General features: G+C 35.3%; 1 protein-coding gene across 1 annotated transcript in view; it reads left to right on the top strand.

The window, feature by feature from the left end:
• LOC103607234 (NADP-dependent malic enzyme-like) overlaps positions 1-16,964 on the top strand; it is a gene marked incomplete at its 3' end in the record, with an annotated part of 55,070 nt that extends 38,106 nt beyond the window's left edge. Inside the window, exons 4-5 of the mRNA XM_008591760.1 lie at positions 12,636-12,711; positions 16,803-16,964. Coding sequence (XP_008589982.1) covers positions 12,636-12,711; positions 16,803-16,964 — 238 coding nt within the window. The remainder of the gene's footprint in view (positions 1-12,635; positions 12,712-16,802) is intronic.
• Positions 16,965-17,357: the final 393 nt, after the last annotated feature.

Raw genomic sequence — 17,357 nt, 5'->3', positions numbered from 1 at the left:
AAGTGGAAATTAGTTTCTTAAGAACTGGTTAGAAATAGGCACAGTGTTACTTCTGCCATATTCTATTGCTCAGAGCAGTTACAGAGGCCATCCAGTATCAAAGAGGAGACATAGGCCCTCTATGGGAGAAGTGTCGAAGAACCTGTGACCATCTTTTATGTGCTTCAACTACTGTTTGCCAAACACTGTGTGAGGTCATTGTGATAAGATAGTGAACAAAACGGACATAATGGTTTGCCTCGTGAAGCATATGGTTTAATAGAGGTGACAAACAAACAAGTAATTATAATATTGTGTGGAGGGGGCCCTAACCCAGACAGAACCGGAATTCAGACACAGCTCCTCAAAGGATGTAGCCTGAGAACTCTATCGTGAATCAAGTCTTAGTGATATGATAATAGCAACACAGCTATGCTTTTTGAAAGCATATTTCTCATTCATACTAGACTTAAAGGAAACTAGTGGCAGATTTCCAGTGATAGTATAAATTTGATTGTGTAGGGATGGTCTAAATTTGAGGAAAAATGGGCATTATTTGGTTTATGGAGTAAGATTGGAGGGATCAGTTTCTTAGGACTCAGCAGTAGCAACCTTCCCTGTAAAATTCTTTGGAAATGTGGCCTCATGTCAGAGGAATTTGCTTGAACTGTATTTGGCAGTATACCAAGACAGTTCATATGGCTTATATTTTTCTATTCATCAATTTTCTTTTCTCAAAAAAAAAAAAAATATTACCCAGGGACAATGCTTATAAACAGCAATTTTTCGATTTTGGTTAATGAAGTCTTATATCTGTGATTTCCAGTATATGCATGTGGGTCTCTTATCAGTTTTCTAAAACATTAGGTAAAGAAATGAAACTTATTGGTTGGATGGTTTGATCAGCTGGTTTTGGGTTTAGATAAATTAGTCTGCAAGAATATGCGGTTCTAAAGGAAAGATCAGAAGGAAAGAATTCTGGATAAAGGCCCAGAGTTAAGGCTGTGGGATTTACTTTATTAGTAATTTGAAAGGAACCTGAAAACAAAGCTTCAACTAAGAAACTCTTGCTATCCAGGAATGTTTATCAGAGAAATGAGAATGAAAGTATTAGAATAAAGTTCAGTTTATAGCAACAACAGCATGATTAATAAGTTGTTACATTAATAATAAAGTTTCCCTAAAGATCTTGGACATGGAATAATAATCCAGCATGGGTAGATTTCATGTGAATGTTAGGGCAAATCTTAATGTCTGAGAAAACTGTTATATGTTTAGCAGTGATTGAATTCTACCGTATCCTTTTTTTCATTGCTGTTTCTAGTCCTTAGTGCTTTTGACTTCTTGAATAAAAAGCAATGGCATTACTCTAATGCACTTCCATCTCTGACTGTCTCTGTTATTTCCGCTCTTGGATTCCATTGCATAGTTAGTTTATATTGGCCTTAGATATGACTTTCATTCCAGACACATCAAGTCACTGAAGGATTTTTTTCTTTACACTGCCAATAAACGGACCGGGACCGGCAACGGAATCGCAACCCTCGGTGTTGCTCCCACACCTCGCTCAGCCAGTGAGCGGGAACCGGTCTGTATGTGGGATCCGAACCCTCGGCAGGAGCGCCACCGCGCTTCCCAAGCGGCGCACTGTAGCAGTGCGCCACTGGGCCGGCCCTATGCTGAAGTTAATTTGATTGAAAATATGAAGGACTCTGATATGATTTTTTTTTTTTGGCTGCTGGCCAGTATGGGGATCCAAACCCTTGACCTTGGTGTTATAACACTGTGCTGTAAACAACTGATCTAACTGGCCAGCCTCAGACTTTGATATAACTGAATGCCAAGTTGAGACCTGAGAAAGAGCATATTCCTTTTTCTCAAGTTCTTGTAAAAAACATTGTTTTCTATGGCTTTTACTTCTCATACTACTAGACATTCTTGCTCTTTCCTGATATAACCTATTGAAATGAATGAAAACATCCTTTCTCTTGTATTTTCCCTGGTTTCTAGCACTGTATCATGTCTATAGTAAAATAAATGTGATTATAAGACAAGTGATGGAATTAATATCTGAATTTCACTTTTTGTATACACATTATTTATACTAGTTTTCTGTTGCTGTGTAACAAACACAAATTTAGCAGCTTAAAACAACATCCCTTTATTAGCTGACAGGTATGTAGGTCAGAAGTCAGACATGGTGTGGCTGGGTTCTCTGCACAGGGTATCACAAGGCACAACAAGGCATCAGTAGGACTGAGTTCACATCTGGAGGCTTGCGGAAAAGTCTCCTTCCAAGCTCATTCTTACTGTTGGCAGAATTCGTTTTCTTGGGGTTGCAGGACTGAGGACCCTGTTTCCTTGCTTGCTGTCAGTTAGTGGCTGCTCTCAGCTCCTAGAAGTAGCTCTTATTCCTCAACACTTGACCCGCTTTATCTAAGTCAGCAACATTGTTTAGAGTCCTCATTACTTGAACCTCTGATTCGACCTGTGACCAGCTGGAGAAAATTCTCTGCTTTTAAGAGATGCAGACTCACCCAGATAATCTTCCTATCTTAAAGCTAACTGTGCTGGCTAACATAACTTAATCTCAGAGTAAAATCCATTGTATGCATTGTACTGGGGATTATTCAGAGTGTGGATACCAGGGGCTGGGAAGTCTTGGGAGTCATCTTAGAAATCTGCCTACTACACTCATTTTCACTCCTTAGGAGGATTAAGTCTAGAAATAGAGCTTTAAACAATATCTGCAATAAACAAAGCAAAGTCACATTATTACCACTGCAGAGCAAAATCACATAGTTATACAAAGAAAAAGCACTCATGCTAGTAATATTAGAATATTATACAGTAATAAAGAAAACTTACTCTTGGAAGTAGGTGACCAGAGACAATGGAAAATCTACCTTTCTCTTCTGGCCTAAATTTAAAAACTTTTTAATTCCATAATGGAATTCATATTCAGGCACAAGGACGACACCTTCCATTGTCCGTTGCACCTTCCATATATATGTCACTCCCCACCTACAGGCTTTGTCTCATCCTACTTTTATTTGTAAGCTAAATCAGACTGAAGCCTGAAGCACTTAAACTACCTCAGTTACCTTCGTCCAAAGTGGTGAGATGTTTTAATTGATCATTCTTCCTCAGATCTAGTAGCTCTGGAACTGTCAATTGGTTCTTTCACTGTTTCTCAGTCCTTTGCTGTCATTGAGATCTGTCATCCCAGTGTTAGCACTAGGATCCCCAAAGTGCTCCAAGTCCTAGAACCTCACATTGGCTATGATTCTTCCCATCTTTCCTAGGGACTTTGTCCCCAAATTTTGATTTATTCTGTCTGTTCCTTTGGGACTTATTTTCAAAGGACCTCCAAAATTATACCCATTGATCATATAGTCCCCAAATGTTCTCCATCTTAGAATTTTTGCCATAGTGTTACACTGTGAGGCCAACAAATGCCCCAGTCATATCTGATCTTCCTTTTTCCTTACCTTTATTCTTTCTGTTACTCTCTGTTTCTTTCTTTTCTTTCTGTAAGAAAAACAAAATTCCTGACTTTAAGAATTTCTAATCGAGTGGGACAGACATGTAAGAAACTGAAAAATTATATGACAGTATGGTAAGTGTTATAGTAGAGAAAAACAGCAAGGTTCTATGGGATTGCAGAGGAATTCCAAACTTGGCTTGAGAATGTGGATCAGGAAATATTTCCAAGAGGAGGTAACATTTGAACTGCCTCTGATAAGCAATCAGGAGCTAGCCTAGCAGTAAAGAAGAGCTGGAGGTATTGGAGGAATGCTTAAATGAATCCTTGAAAGATCACCCAAAGTCAGAATGTAGATAGTTTTCAGGCTGAATGAGTTGATCAGATGTCAAGAGCAAGGGTGGGACCAGAAATGAGAGATAAAGCCAAAGGATCACACGTAGCAGAAGCTGAGATAAAGTAGACTATGAAAGTGAGTCCCAGAGTGGGAACAAAGCAGGGAGTCCGTAGGTCTTCACTGTTCATTATAGTAGAAAAGAGAAGCTTTAAACATTTGAATCTGGAGAATACCAGTGTTTAAGGGGTAAGCAGAAACAGAGGAGACTGTGAAGAAGACTAAAGAGTAGCCAGAGTGACAATATCAGGGTAAACTTGACTAGAGGACAGAGACACCGGTACTTTTTTTTGCTAACACTATAATGAACGAAAGAATGGGTACAAATGGAAGGAAGTTTATAGGTGGGATAGCTAGAAGCTGAGAATCCCTATTTCCTCTTTGGAGTAAATGAAAGTGTGCTTATCAAATGAGAGTAGAGAGGGGTGGGAGTGAGATACCGAGGAACTATGAAGTAGCTTTTGTGGAGTATTTAAGAATTGGCAGTAGGACGTATTTGAGGAAGTCATGTTGAGTTATGAGGATCTAGCTAACACTGACACTGGTCGAGTGCCTTTTCCAAGCATCACTCTGCAGTAGGGGTTGAAGAAAAGACAAGGCAGATGGATTGATTTATATTTGGAAGTTTTCAGAAAGGGTTTGATGGAAAGGGAAATAAAAAAGGGAATTAGGAATTGTTAGTAGAATGGATGAAATCTAGCTGAATGAAGGAAATTGAATAAGAATTGACTGATAACTTAGAGAAAAATATAAACTAAGTGTTAAAGGACAGGAGACATTAATGAGGCCAAAGTGTAAGTATACTAGAAGAATGATATTAAGGGAAGGTATGAAGTGGGATATTAGGTCTTCACCTCACAGAGTATGCTGAAGTTTTAGATAGGTTTAAAGAATTGAATCAAACCTAGAAAAAAATAATAAAATGTAGAAAAATAATTGATGAGGCAGGACTATGTATGCATAAAATAAATGTAAGAAATCTGAAAGAAAACAATTTGTTTCACTATATAAAAATGAGAAATAAAGAAAACTGGAAGATAAACAAATTAGGAAAATAGTTTTCATAAATATGATAAGCAAAGAGATAAAAATTTTTTAATATGTTAAGATGTGATCTTGGTTGGCATCTCTCCAGCAGCAGGGGATAATTATAACTTCTTTTTGCACACCCAGAATTTATTTTTCCATGTTCCTCAGAGGCAGAAGCAGCAGTCAGGCTATACCCCTCTCTGCATCACGGTCCTTCATTCTCTGATTGACAGGGTTAAGGACCCAGCATGAAATGCTGAAGCTTGGACAGGGTTGAGAACCTCACATAGGAGAGCAGCCTGGTTCAGGATATGAGAAGCAAGTGAGGTGAGGGGAGAAGCTGTGTAGGAGGGTGTTTCTGTGCTAGGTGTCAGAGCCCCAGAGAGGAAAGAGGGCATATGTGTAGGAGAGCTGGCTACTTCAGAGATTGGAGTGTGAGTGAGATGAGGGGGGTGTCCACTACTCAGGGAAGGGAGAAGATTGGTTTCATGCAGGAGGACTGATCAAGTAAGTAAATATATTAAATATAATGGAAGCTAAATTTCTCACTATAGGAAAAAGTAAAAATGGAAGGGAGAAAACTAGAATGGACCCTGTTGGAAGTATTGTGAATTTATGGTTTTAGATAGATAGATAGATAGATAGATAGATAGATAGATAGATAGATAGATAGATAGATAGATAGATAGATAGATAGATAGATAGATAGATAGATAGATAGATAGATAGATAGATAGATAGATAGATAGATAGATAGATAGATAGATAGATAGATAGATAGATAGATAGATAGATAGATAGATAGATAGATAGATAGATAGATAGATAGATAGATAGATAGATAGATAGATAGATAGATAGATAGATAGATAGATAGATAGATAGATAGATAGATAGATAGATAGATAGATAGATAGATAGATAGATAGATAGATAGATAGATAGATAGATAGATAGATAGATAGATAGATAGAGGAATAAGTAAATGAGGCGTGTGGACATGTATGAAGTATATATGTATACACATATATTCTGTAGCTCTGTCCATTGAGTTGGCCTGGGAACAGCAACACCCCAGTAATAATGAGCACACCAGGCACACAGACCTAAACACCATTCTCCACCAAAGGAACCAGAATTCCATAGAGAAATTGCTGATTCTTTAGGACTGCTTCAGAGTAGTAAAAGATGAGCTAGGGACATGTTGTTCCAGAAAGTAAGGGAGTACTCAAAGAATGATGGGGATATGTCAAAATGACATAGACCCCAGCTTGATGGGGTTCCCACTGGCCAGTTCTGGGACAATTTGGGCATTAAGTAAATCATATTTGCAACAAATTAATACTTTTGTTACTGCTGAACAAAGTAATAAACTATGAGCCCATAGAGATATGAATAAATAAATGAATAAATTGCAAGTTAGGTAAAGAAACAGTGTATTTACAGAGTTTTGAAGAATCCTCCCACAAAATACTAGTTCATTGAAAAGGGAAAAAGTGACTGCAGTAAAGAAGACTGGAGGACACCACCTTAATCATGTGATCAAAGTGAACATCATCAGTAATGGGACAAGTTGGGGACAGTGCTAGCTGATAGTAAGAAATGAAAAGAAGCCCGCATCACTTCTGTGATATTCCTGCAAAAGATGTAAACTCTGAAAGTAATCATGAGGAAACACCACACAGACTCAAATTGAGGGACATTTTATAAAAACACTGTCATGTAACTTCAAAAGTGTTAAGATCATGACAGTCAAGGAAAGACTGAGGAAATGTTCCAGATTGAGAGGTCCAAAGAAACATGACAACTAAATGCTATGTAGGATTTTAAAATAGACTCTTTTGTTATGAAGGACATCACTGGGACAATTGGTGAAATGTGAACAATGTCTGAGGATTAGATGGTAGTAATGTATTGATATTAAGTCTCTGGTTATGATTATATAGGAGAATTTTTTGTTTGTAGGAAATGCATTAAATTATTTGGTAGTGCATGTTGGCTATTTAACTCTCAAATAAATCAGGAAAAAACCAATTCTTTGTAATATACTTAGAAGAAGAATTCTAAGAATTTACTGCAAGACATGATCATGTGGATTCATGCCTTCTTAACATTTTTCTCCCTCGACTTCGCTTGGCTTTGGAAACACTGGTTGTCCTACTTATTAGAACATTTTTTTTCCCTGAGGGCTCTTCTTAGTTATCCTATTCTTTTATTGTGGGTGCTAATTTGTAATGCTTTCCCAATGGCCTTTTTTTCTTTCTCCTTTAGTAATTTCTTCTATTCCTTTCAAATCTAGGTATATGACTCGTCACTCTACATCTTTATCCTTGCTATCTCCACATCTTTAGACCTGTATTTTACCTGAACTTAGCTTTCTTCAGTACTTCTTTTTCCATCAGCCCAGACCTGTTCGTATAATTTAACTTTGGGCTAACTCCCAGGGCTCACTAACGCATACTCATACTCATACTCATACTCTAATTTTCTTATTTCAAAAGATAGTAAGATCATCTTCTGTAATTACTACAGAAGAATTACTACAGAATTACTACAGAATATTACATGATGGCTGCCTCCTCCGTTGAGCCAGGAGCAGGGTTATAAACCCATTTGCAAAAGAAAGTATAAGTCTAGTTACAATAGAAAATTGTATGTTAGAAAATGAATTTTTTGATATGAAATAAATTTCACCAAGGATGTTATCTGAGAAAATATGAACAAATTAGAATATTATCTCATCTTCTAAATCTATTGTGAGAATGGAATATATACAGTGTTAGAGGTTATGAGAAAAGTTTGAAAAATGTGTATGAAAAGTTGATTCACATTTTAAAATGATCTCAGTTCTAACATGAAATAGACACAAAATTATTCGTGTTTTTAATTGGCATGCTTGATGTACTTTGAGTAGAAATTAAATATTTTAAACAAATTTTGTCAACAAGAACAGGGACAGTGAAAAGGTGTTCATTGTAATTCCATTCATTTTAATATATCCTAGATAAATAACTTTCTTGTCTAAACTTTTTTTAGTATTGTGTACTGGCCAATTGTCTAAACTTTTTATTTTATAACTATATGTATGTATATGTTGAGGATTAATGTTTTATGTTAAACTCTATATCAGAAAGTATGAGGTCTTTCTGGTTGTCGAAACACTTTTGGATATCTCATTAGATTTCTAATCATGGAGACATTTCAGGAAGTATTGCAAATGACTTTTTTAGAATTCTTGGCTTTGTTGGGACATTACAGATCCTTCATTTATTGAGTTGTTTACAAGAGTAAGCATTTTTGCCATGAATGAATCTTAACTCAGTGCAAGAGATTATAGATGGCCAAATGACTCTTCCACTGAAGCTGAAGTCAGATCTGTATATGATAAACCTTGGTATTTCATTGGTGTTAATTTTGGTATCATTCATTGTCTTATAAAGGAAAATGATGCTGTTTCCTGAGACCAGTGTTACTTGGAAAACCTTGTCTAACTAACAAGTTCCCAAGAAATATTATTCAATAGTGTATTGCCAAGAACATCTTAGGTAATTCAACAAAAGTGCTTTCTTTAAAAAGTCCAAAAACACTTCATTTTAATTTACAATTATTTATTGAGATCCTTGCTGATTTCGTAGGGTCAAGTTGGTTATGACAGGGATCCAAAAGAAATACATAACTTATAAAGAGGTAATAATGATTTTGGAGAAACAAAATAAACTTACATGAAACATCCACAAAACCAAGAAAGGATATAATTTAGTGTCAACTTAGTAAATTAATATTCTTGCATAGTCAGACAATCATCAGTAATCTTCCTATAGCACTTACTGTCATAATTTTTGGTTATTTAATGTCAGTATAACAGTATAATTTATGTTTTCTGTGCCTCAACAAAATTTGATTATAAAAGCCTTATTTTTCAGCAATGAAATCAGCATATGTTGTTGGACACATAGTATGTGCCAGCAGACTTACAAGCATTGGGGTTACAAATGTGAGCAAAATAGAGAGGTCTCTGTACATAAGGAGCTTACTGCTTTGTGCGTATATGTGCAGTGGTGGGGTGGGGGGTGTGCCAGGGAAGAGACAGTAAACATATGAACAAATAAGTAAGATAATTTCAGCTATTTATAAGTATTATGAAGATGTTAAAAATGTTGCAGTGGAGGTCCTTTGACCCCTGTTGTCAGAGAAGGCCTGCCTAAAGAACTAAGGTTTGAGTTGAGGCCTGAATGATAAGAAATAATTAAATAGGTAGTCAGATTTACAGTTTGGAGCTCAAGGTAGAGGTCCAGGTTAAACAAAGAAGTTTGAGTCATCATTATGAACATGATATTTAAAGCCATGAGACTGGTTGAGATATGTTCATAGAGTGTGTAGGTGGAGAAGAGAGTTGAGTGTGGAGCCCTGGAACAGTTCAACATTGAGAAAACTAGTAGAGGAGGAAGAGGCAACAAAGGAACCTGAGAAGGAACAGATAGGAATTAAGATAAAACCCAGGCAAATGTGGTATCACAGAGGCTAGAAAATAAAGTGTTTCATGAAGGGGCAAAGTCAACAATGTCAAACATTGTAGAGAAGTCAAGTAAGATGAGAGTTGAGAGCTGACCTTTGCCTGTATTCAGCTATAGATTATCAGTGATTTTGGTAAAAATTGTCTGTGGAGAGGTGAGAGACGAAAGCCTTATTGATAGGTTGAAGAGATAGTGCGAGGCAACAAACAGAGACAGTAAGAATATGCAAGTCTTTTGAGGGGATGCAAGTCTTTTGTAATGAAGGACAGGAGAGTAGGAAACAAAATCCAATTATTTGAAAAGATCGATAATTCTAAGGCAGGTTTTTATGACAATAAAATCGATCCATAGAGAAAGTGATGGTGCAGCATAGAGATGGGATAATTGCAGGAGGGAAGCCTTTGAAAAGCTGAGATGGGATAGGATACTGAACACAAGAGGGTGGCCTTAATAATGGTGGGGAAATTTCTTTCATTCTAACAGGAAGGAAGGGAGAGAATGTAAAAAAAGATGCAGATGGGTTAGTGGGATTTATATTAGAAAAATGAGGTAGTTTTCACCCTATTGAATATATTTCTCCTTGAAATTCAAGATTAGTTTATCAACTGCGTGAGAGAGGGATGAATATTCGAGATGTAAGGAGATAGGAGAGATGTAAAATAGTCCTGTGAGAAGGTGGTAAATTGAATTTGCTAGGAAATTACAGTGGGAAACTTTACAAGAGAAGAGTGCCAATTTAAGATTTGCAGCCATAAACAGGAAGTGAATCTCATCAACATTGTTTTGTGATTTTTTTAAATAGCAATACTTTGGCTAATTAGTAGCAGTAGGCATCCCTGTTACCTAGATTGTGGTCTTGGAAAACCACTTTCTGTTAAAGGAAACCTGGGCTTCTTAGAGAAATGGCTAATTTCAGGCCTGGGGCAGAACATTTTCAAAATAAACCTGAAACATATTATCATAACAGAGCAAGTAAGTTATCCAAAACTACTGTCGTCATGTCAGAAGGACTCAGGGAGCAATATTAATAGTCTCCCACTTGCTAAAGATGGAACATTTGAGTATCAGTAAGGAAAATAACTGTGACGGATTGAAACACATCAGATATGTTTAAATCCGTGAGTTTATATTGATTAAAGAAACCAAAAACCAAAAAACACAAGACACATACACAACAATGACTATTACTGTGTGGAAGCCCTCAGAGAATTCGTAAATCAACTCCATATTTTAAAAACTAGATAGAGTCAAGAATTATTTATTTTTCTATACCACTATATTACTGGATAACCAAATAGTAGATATAGTAAAATTTCTCTTTAAAGAAGTGTTCCAGTAAATAAATAATGAATGATAGAATTGGGATATCAGCATTTTGTATCTCCTAATGAATAGTGAATTTGGACTGTAGTGGATTGAATTATGTACCCCCCCCAAACTCCCTGATGCTTGAATTGTTTCCCCCAAATTTTATGTATTAGAAACTTGGCCCTGACTGTGACTGTTAAGAGGGTGGGAAATCCTATTATGGTAATTGAGAAGTGGAGCCTTGATGAGGTGATTGGGACTGTAGGACCATACTGTAGTGAATGGATTAAAAATTGTGGTCAGGGGCATGGTTCTGAGGGCTTTAAAAGGAGAGGAGAGTCTGTCTCTCTTATTCTCTCTGCTTTCTCTGCCTCCACCATCTTGCAATGTGAGACCCCTGGGTTGCTGTTGCCACCACCAGATGGACTTTGGACTTCCCAGCCTTAGAAACTGTAAGCAATAAATTTCACTTTCTTTATAAATCACCCAGTCTCAGAAATTTTGTTATAGCAACAAAGGACGGACTAATACATAGACAATGAGCTTCAGTGGCTGCTAACCTCACAAAAAGCAATACCAGATATTGTGTATTTTATGGTAACATCAACCCTTGAAGTATCTTGTCCAAAAAATTGAACATGACTGTGGTTAATCTTCTAGATCCAATTTCAGGGTAAGCATCCCAAATCCCAAAATTCAAAATCCAAAATGCTCCAAAATTCAAAACTTATTGAACACTGACATGATGTGTAAAGGAGATGCACATTGGAGCATTTAGGATTTAGGATTTTCCGATAGGGATGAAGAACTGGTAAATATAATGCAAATATTCCAAACTCTGAAATCCAAAATACTTCTGGTTCCAAGCATTTCAGATAAGGGATACTCAATCTGTACCATTTTCCCAAGAAATACAGAAAAGAGATTAACATGTTAATCTGCACCATAGAGATGTAATTCAGATTGTGGGAAACTTTACCAGAGAAATTAAGCAATAGTGCCTAGAAATGGTTTATGATTTGGGTGATAAAACTATAAATTAACTACAAAGGAAGTGATACCAGTAAAGTCAGGATAGTTGTTACTCTTAGGAGGGAATTTTTGATTTGGAGAAAACATAGGTGGCTTCTGGGTAGCTGGCAAGATTCTTTCAGTTTAAGTGGATATTATGTAGAAAGGTAGTTGCCTTATAACAATTCATTTATTGGATGTGGTTCTCTGTATTTAAGTTATATTTAATAATACTAAAGCAAAACTTTTAAGTGAGGATAAGACATACAATTTTTAAATTTTAATATTTTAATTTGTAAAGATACTTGTTAGGAAATTGAGAGGTGGGGAGCTGTTGGTAATCTCAAAGACTTCAGCTGAGAGTTTAAATAACAGAGTTGCAAATAGCAGCGGAAGACCACAAATCAAAGAATGAAGTAAGCTGCACATGAAAGAGCTGCTCAGCATTAGTCACTCACTTCAGCCATCTCAATACATGTTCTCATCTTTACACTGTGAAAATGTAGTTAATGGAATATATACTGAAAATCCTTGTTTACATATGCTTCATGTTGTTTTTCAAAGTGCTTTTATTTATTTTATCTTATTTAATGAAAGACTAAGTGAATCTATGAGTGGAGTTGATAATGCTATGTAAATTCTCTGTGTATAAAAATAGTCGATATTTCTTTAATTAAAAAATATTAACAATAATATAAGGCTAAACCTGTCTTTATTGTAGATGTCAATATATCATTCAAAGTAATTTCTTCATTACTTATAAGATTCCTATTCCTTATTTATTTAAGGAAATAATTTTCACTAGTTTAATATAAATGGGGATATATTAAATAAATTTGAAAAAAATTTTTAAATGTTCCTGATAGTTTGACAGGTCTGAAGTAAATTAAAACTATTCCTTTTTTTTTTCTACCAGGGGTCTTTTTATTAGTATCCATGATCGAGGGCATATTGCTTCAATTCTTAATGTATGGCCAGAAGATGTCATCAAGGTAAGTGGTCAGATTTTTCCACTATGGCATATTTGTTCTCTTTTCTGACCCATAAAACAGTTGGGAACATGTTGACAGTTCTCATTATAGTAGGTAGCATTCACTAGCTTTTCTAGTGAATATTACCTAATTTATAGCCCTTTGATTTTTGCATAATAGATGAATTTTGTTCTAAAGCCATCTGGATGCCAGATTTCCCCATTATTTCTGTCTAATTTGGTAGTATTTCTTAATTCATTGTAAGTGATGATAAATGTTGGACATCTTTAAGCCAGCTACTTTATCATATGTGCCATGTTTAAGTCATCCATTAGGAGGAATCCAAGTAGTCAAAAAAAAAATGTTGATTCATTTATTTTATCATTATGACCTTAATAGCTCTTTTGATTTCCCTCTCTCAGTGAGTTGATGAAAATAAAAGTAATAACAGTATTTGACATTTGGTAGCCTTCTGTGTGAGATGCTTTACATGGATTAACTCTTGTAATTATCATGATAATTCAGTGAGGAAAGGAAGGCACGGATGGGTTACATAGTAGGGCATGGTAGTGGTGGGAACTGAATGCAGGCCCCAGCAGTGGCCCCAGAGCTCCTGCTCTTAAACAAGGTGTGTGCCACCTTCCTTGTCTAAGGGAGGTGAGATGTACTTGTCCTCCCTGTGGCTCCCTTTTTCCTATCTGTTGGGTGCCCAGAAACTTTGTGGTATCTTTTAGGACTAAGATTGAATAAATCGATGCCCTGTAGTGGTACAAAAGGACTTTAGCTATGAATTCTGAAGTGTGGTTTATTTTATGATCTTTTCCAATTGAGTAGTCGTGGCTAGAATTGATTAATTTGGCTCTCTAAGGCTCATGCTAGGAAACTTGTGAAGTGAAATGTTTTTCACTATTCCCAATCTCCCCAATTTTTTCACTTTCCCCACCTAAGTTGCTTCCTCTCCTTTTCTCCCACCAACTAGACTGCACTATTCACAGATCCTGTTCTTAGAAACTACCCTAAGAAATATGTTAATTCTATAAAGCATAAAGGCCTGATCATCTGAGAAGAATATTTACATTTTAACCAGGAATCTAGAGAGGATTTTAAGAAACAACAAGTCAATAGAGCAAATAATTTTGGAATAGAATTCTAATCAATATCCCTGTAATTGATACAACTAGGCAGTAAGTAGTCACTCTGCTTTTTGTTCTTCCAACTAGCTGATCTCTGCAGTTACTTTAATAGCCTACCTTTATCCTTTAAACTCATGATATTAGGCCGTCACTGATGTTCTTGACCCTTACTATGCCCACTATTACTAAAAAATCCTAGAATAGTGTCTGGCACATTGTTATCACTTAATAAATGGTAGTTATTGATTGTAATAGAATACTGAAGTACATGATAGGAATACTTCTCTACTCAAAGTACACATGAAACAAAGGCAATCAATTTTTAGACAAAACATAATTAAACTGAGTGGATACAAGTGCCATATTTATTCACTGAGAGAATCTTGCTCAGAGAAGGCTGGAATCGTTAAGAAAACTTTTCTAGCAAAGTTAGAACTTAAATCTAAGCTTTGATCATTAGCAGGGAAGAAGATAGTGTCCTAAGAAGAGAACATATGAATTTAGGCATCAAGTTGAAGAAGAGAGTGGTGTGTTCTTAGACAATAAGGAAATTGGCTAGACTGACTAAAGCTTATGAAATGTAGTTGTATTGCTTAAGTAAGAGTTGTTACTTTATAAATTATAAAAAGTCTTGAAATTCAGAAAGAGGGATTTAGAATTGAAAAAAATACAATGTCATATTTAAATAAGGAAATGACTTTTTATAAGTACTATTTGAAGAAGGTTCATCTGGAGACAGATTTTAGAATGGTCTTGAGAGAAGAGGAAAAGAGGCAAGAGTTCTACATTTAGGTAAGCTAAGAGAAGGAAAGGCCCTGGAAAAGGAAAAGAACAGATGAAGACAAGACACATGGAGAGTGTCTGTGTGTGTTAGGAGAACCCTGCATATTTCATACAGAAATATTCTGTTCAGATAATGCACAGATAATTTATATAGTGGGATGAAAATTACAAGAAGCAACTCTGGGCTTAAGTGGTTTCAATGAAACATGTAAAACATTATATAAATTATTAAAATTATTATTCAGATCATAACTAAGTTATGTGACATTACTCTCCTTATAAAATATATCATAACAATATTTGTAAGTATAGGCAGGCCAACTGGACTTTACCTGTATAAGGAACACATATGTTATCAATGATATATAAAAAGTATATGTTATCAATGATATATAAAAATAACTCTATTTGTGATAGCACAAAGAATAAACAGTATCTATTAAATATACATTGGCAGTATTTGGACTTTGAAAATTTGGCTTTAATTTAACTTAAAAAGCAAAGTTGTGGTTCTCTGCAGTATTTGTTTACCTTTTTTTAATCCTAAATCAGAGCTAAGTTAACCCAGTGGTATCGATTTACCTCCTCCAAAAGAGCATAACATATTGATCCATTGCAATTAGACATGGAAAATTTTCCAAAGGTGAGCTGTATGGAATATGCTAAAATAATTTTCACCCACTTTTCAAATGTATTTACTTTTAAGGCAATTCTTTAAGAGCTGAATAATATAGATGAACAGAAAATTAAAGGTAAAGATCTCAAAAGCATGTTTTTAAATATATTCTGCAATATAGCCTGGAGAAAAGAGCACTGTATTAGGAGTTAACGTACCTGGGTTCTGGTTCTTTGATATTAACCAGGTAAACCACCTTAGGCAAATTAGTTCAGTTCTCTGGACTTTGGTTTCCTAATCTATGAAATAAGAGTGGTGTACTGAATGCACTCTAGATTCTCCTTTATTTCTAAAATGCTATGATTCTATATATTAGTTCTAATGATAATAGTAATAATAGCTATACTTTTTAAAGAATGTGTAATGTGCCAGGTGCCGTGGTAAATTCTTTCAATATTATGATTTATAGACTTACTCAATTGACTAATATTTATTGATTATTTACTATGTGCCGAATATGCTGTGCTAGGTGCTGGTGTACAGTGGTGAGCAAAATGGAGCTGGTTTCTGGGTTTAAACAGCTACTCTGAAAAGTATATTTATTATTTTCATTTTACAAATAAGAAACAGAAGCTTAAATTCATCACTTTATTCAAGGCCAGATAACTGATATTTTTTTCAAGTTTCCATGGATATAATGAGTGTAGCAGTTTGTAGAATATCTAATAAATTGTATTTCATGAGATTGGTTTTGCTTATATTTATATAATGGTCATGTTAGATGCAGTAATTTCAATAATGATATCAAATAACTTGAATAGAATCTCCACATGATGAAAATGTATGCTTCATAAATATTCAACGTCGTTAGAAATAAACCAAACAAAATTCATTAAGTCTAGTGGAAGATTATCAGGTAAGAGAAGTAGCAGACTGTTCTGGGCATGTTTCAAAGATGGTAGAACAATATCAAGTGGTTATAGGAGTTAAAGGGGATGGGTCAATATTGTTGTATAAAAAGGAGGATGGTGCCAGAATGTATAAACTACAGATCAGAGCATTCCATAGCACAGGTATAAACGCCAGCAATTATTCAATACTTAACTCTGGGCACTCCTGTAATTTCACTAAAAGTGAATGTGACTAGTCTCAAAGTTGCCCTAAATTTTACTTTGGCTCCCAGTTAGAGCTCTGACCCTGTACTTTTCCCACTTGCCTCTCGATTGAAGACTAAGTTCTTTGGGTTATTTGAAACTTAATGTGCACAACCACTCTTCCTTTTTCAATAACCTAATTAAGCATATACAGGGTACTTCAAAAAGTTTTGAAAAAATGGAATTAAAAGATAATATGAATCTTTCCAAACTTTTGAAGATTATATATATATATATTTTAAACATTTAAAATATGTATGTCAAATTTCTTTTCCCCATTCTTCCACAATTATGATCACAAATTTCAATTTATGTTTTTCACAGCTTTATATTGCATTATGTAAGTATTAACTTCAAAAATAAAGACCAGAAATCATGCCCAAGGATTTGCAAAAATCTAACAAATATTTTTACTTTTCCTTCTAGGCTGTTGTGGTGACTGATGGAGAGCGTATTCTTGGCTTGGGAGACCTTGGCTGTAATGGAATGGGCATCCCTGTGGGTAAATTGGCTCTATATACGGCTTGTGGAGGGATGAATCCTCAAGAATGTCTTCCCATCATTTTGGATGTGGGAACAGAAAATGAGGTAAACAATTTAAGTCTATAAGACAGCTATGTATCTTAAATAATGGCAACAATTCTTGCATTTTGAGTTTACTCCAGCAACTTCATGAAATTCATTCTTTTCTTGTCTGGTTCTCTCTTTCCTCAAATCTGCCCTCTAACTCTTAAAGGAAAATTTTCTTCTGTTCTCCTTTCCTTTCTCTATAATGTGATTAATCTTTTATTAGCTTCCATATTCTGTGATGTTACAATGAAATCAAATAAAGTTTAAAAATCACAAAATCTATAGTAAATATTAAAAATTTTAGGGAGAGATAAAGAGAAGTAAAGAGTGATGAAGCAGGTATGCAGAAATTTAAGAATTCAGTTTTAAACCGGGGCCTTTTTATTGAGAGATTGCCATTATAATGTAGAC

This window comes from Galeopterus variegatus, unplaced genomic scaffold (genome assembly GCF_000696425.1).
Source record: "Galeopterus variegatus unplaced genomic scaffold, G_variegatus-3.0.2 Scaffold7263, whole genome shotgun sequence".
In the NCBI taxonomy this organism is placed as follows: Eukaryota; Metazoa; Chordata; class Mammalia; order Dermoptera; family Cynocephalidae; genus Galeopterus; species Galeopterus variegatus.
Note: the sequence above shows the minus strand (reverse complement) of the source record. Positions and strands in the feature narration are given on the sequence as shown.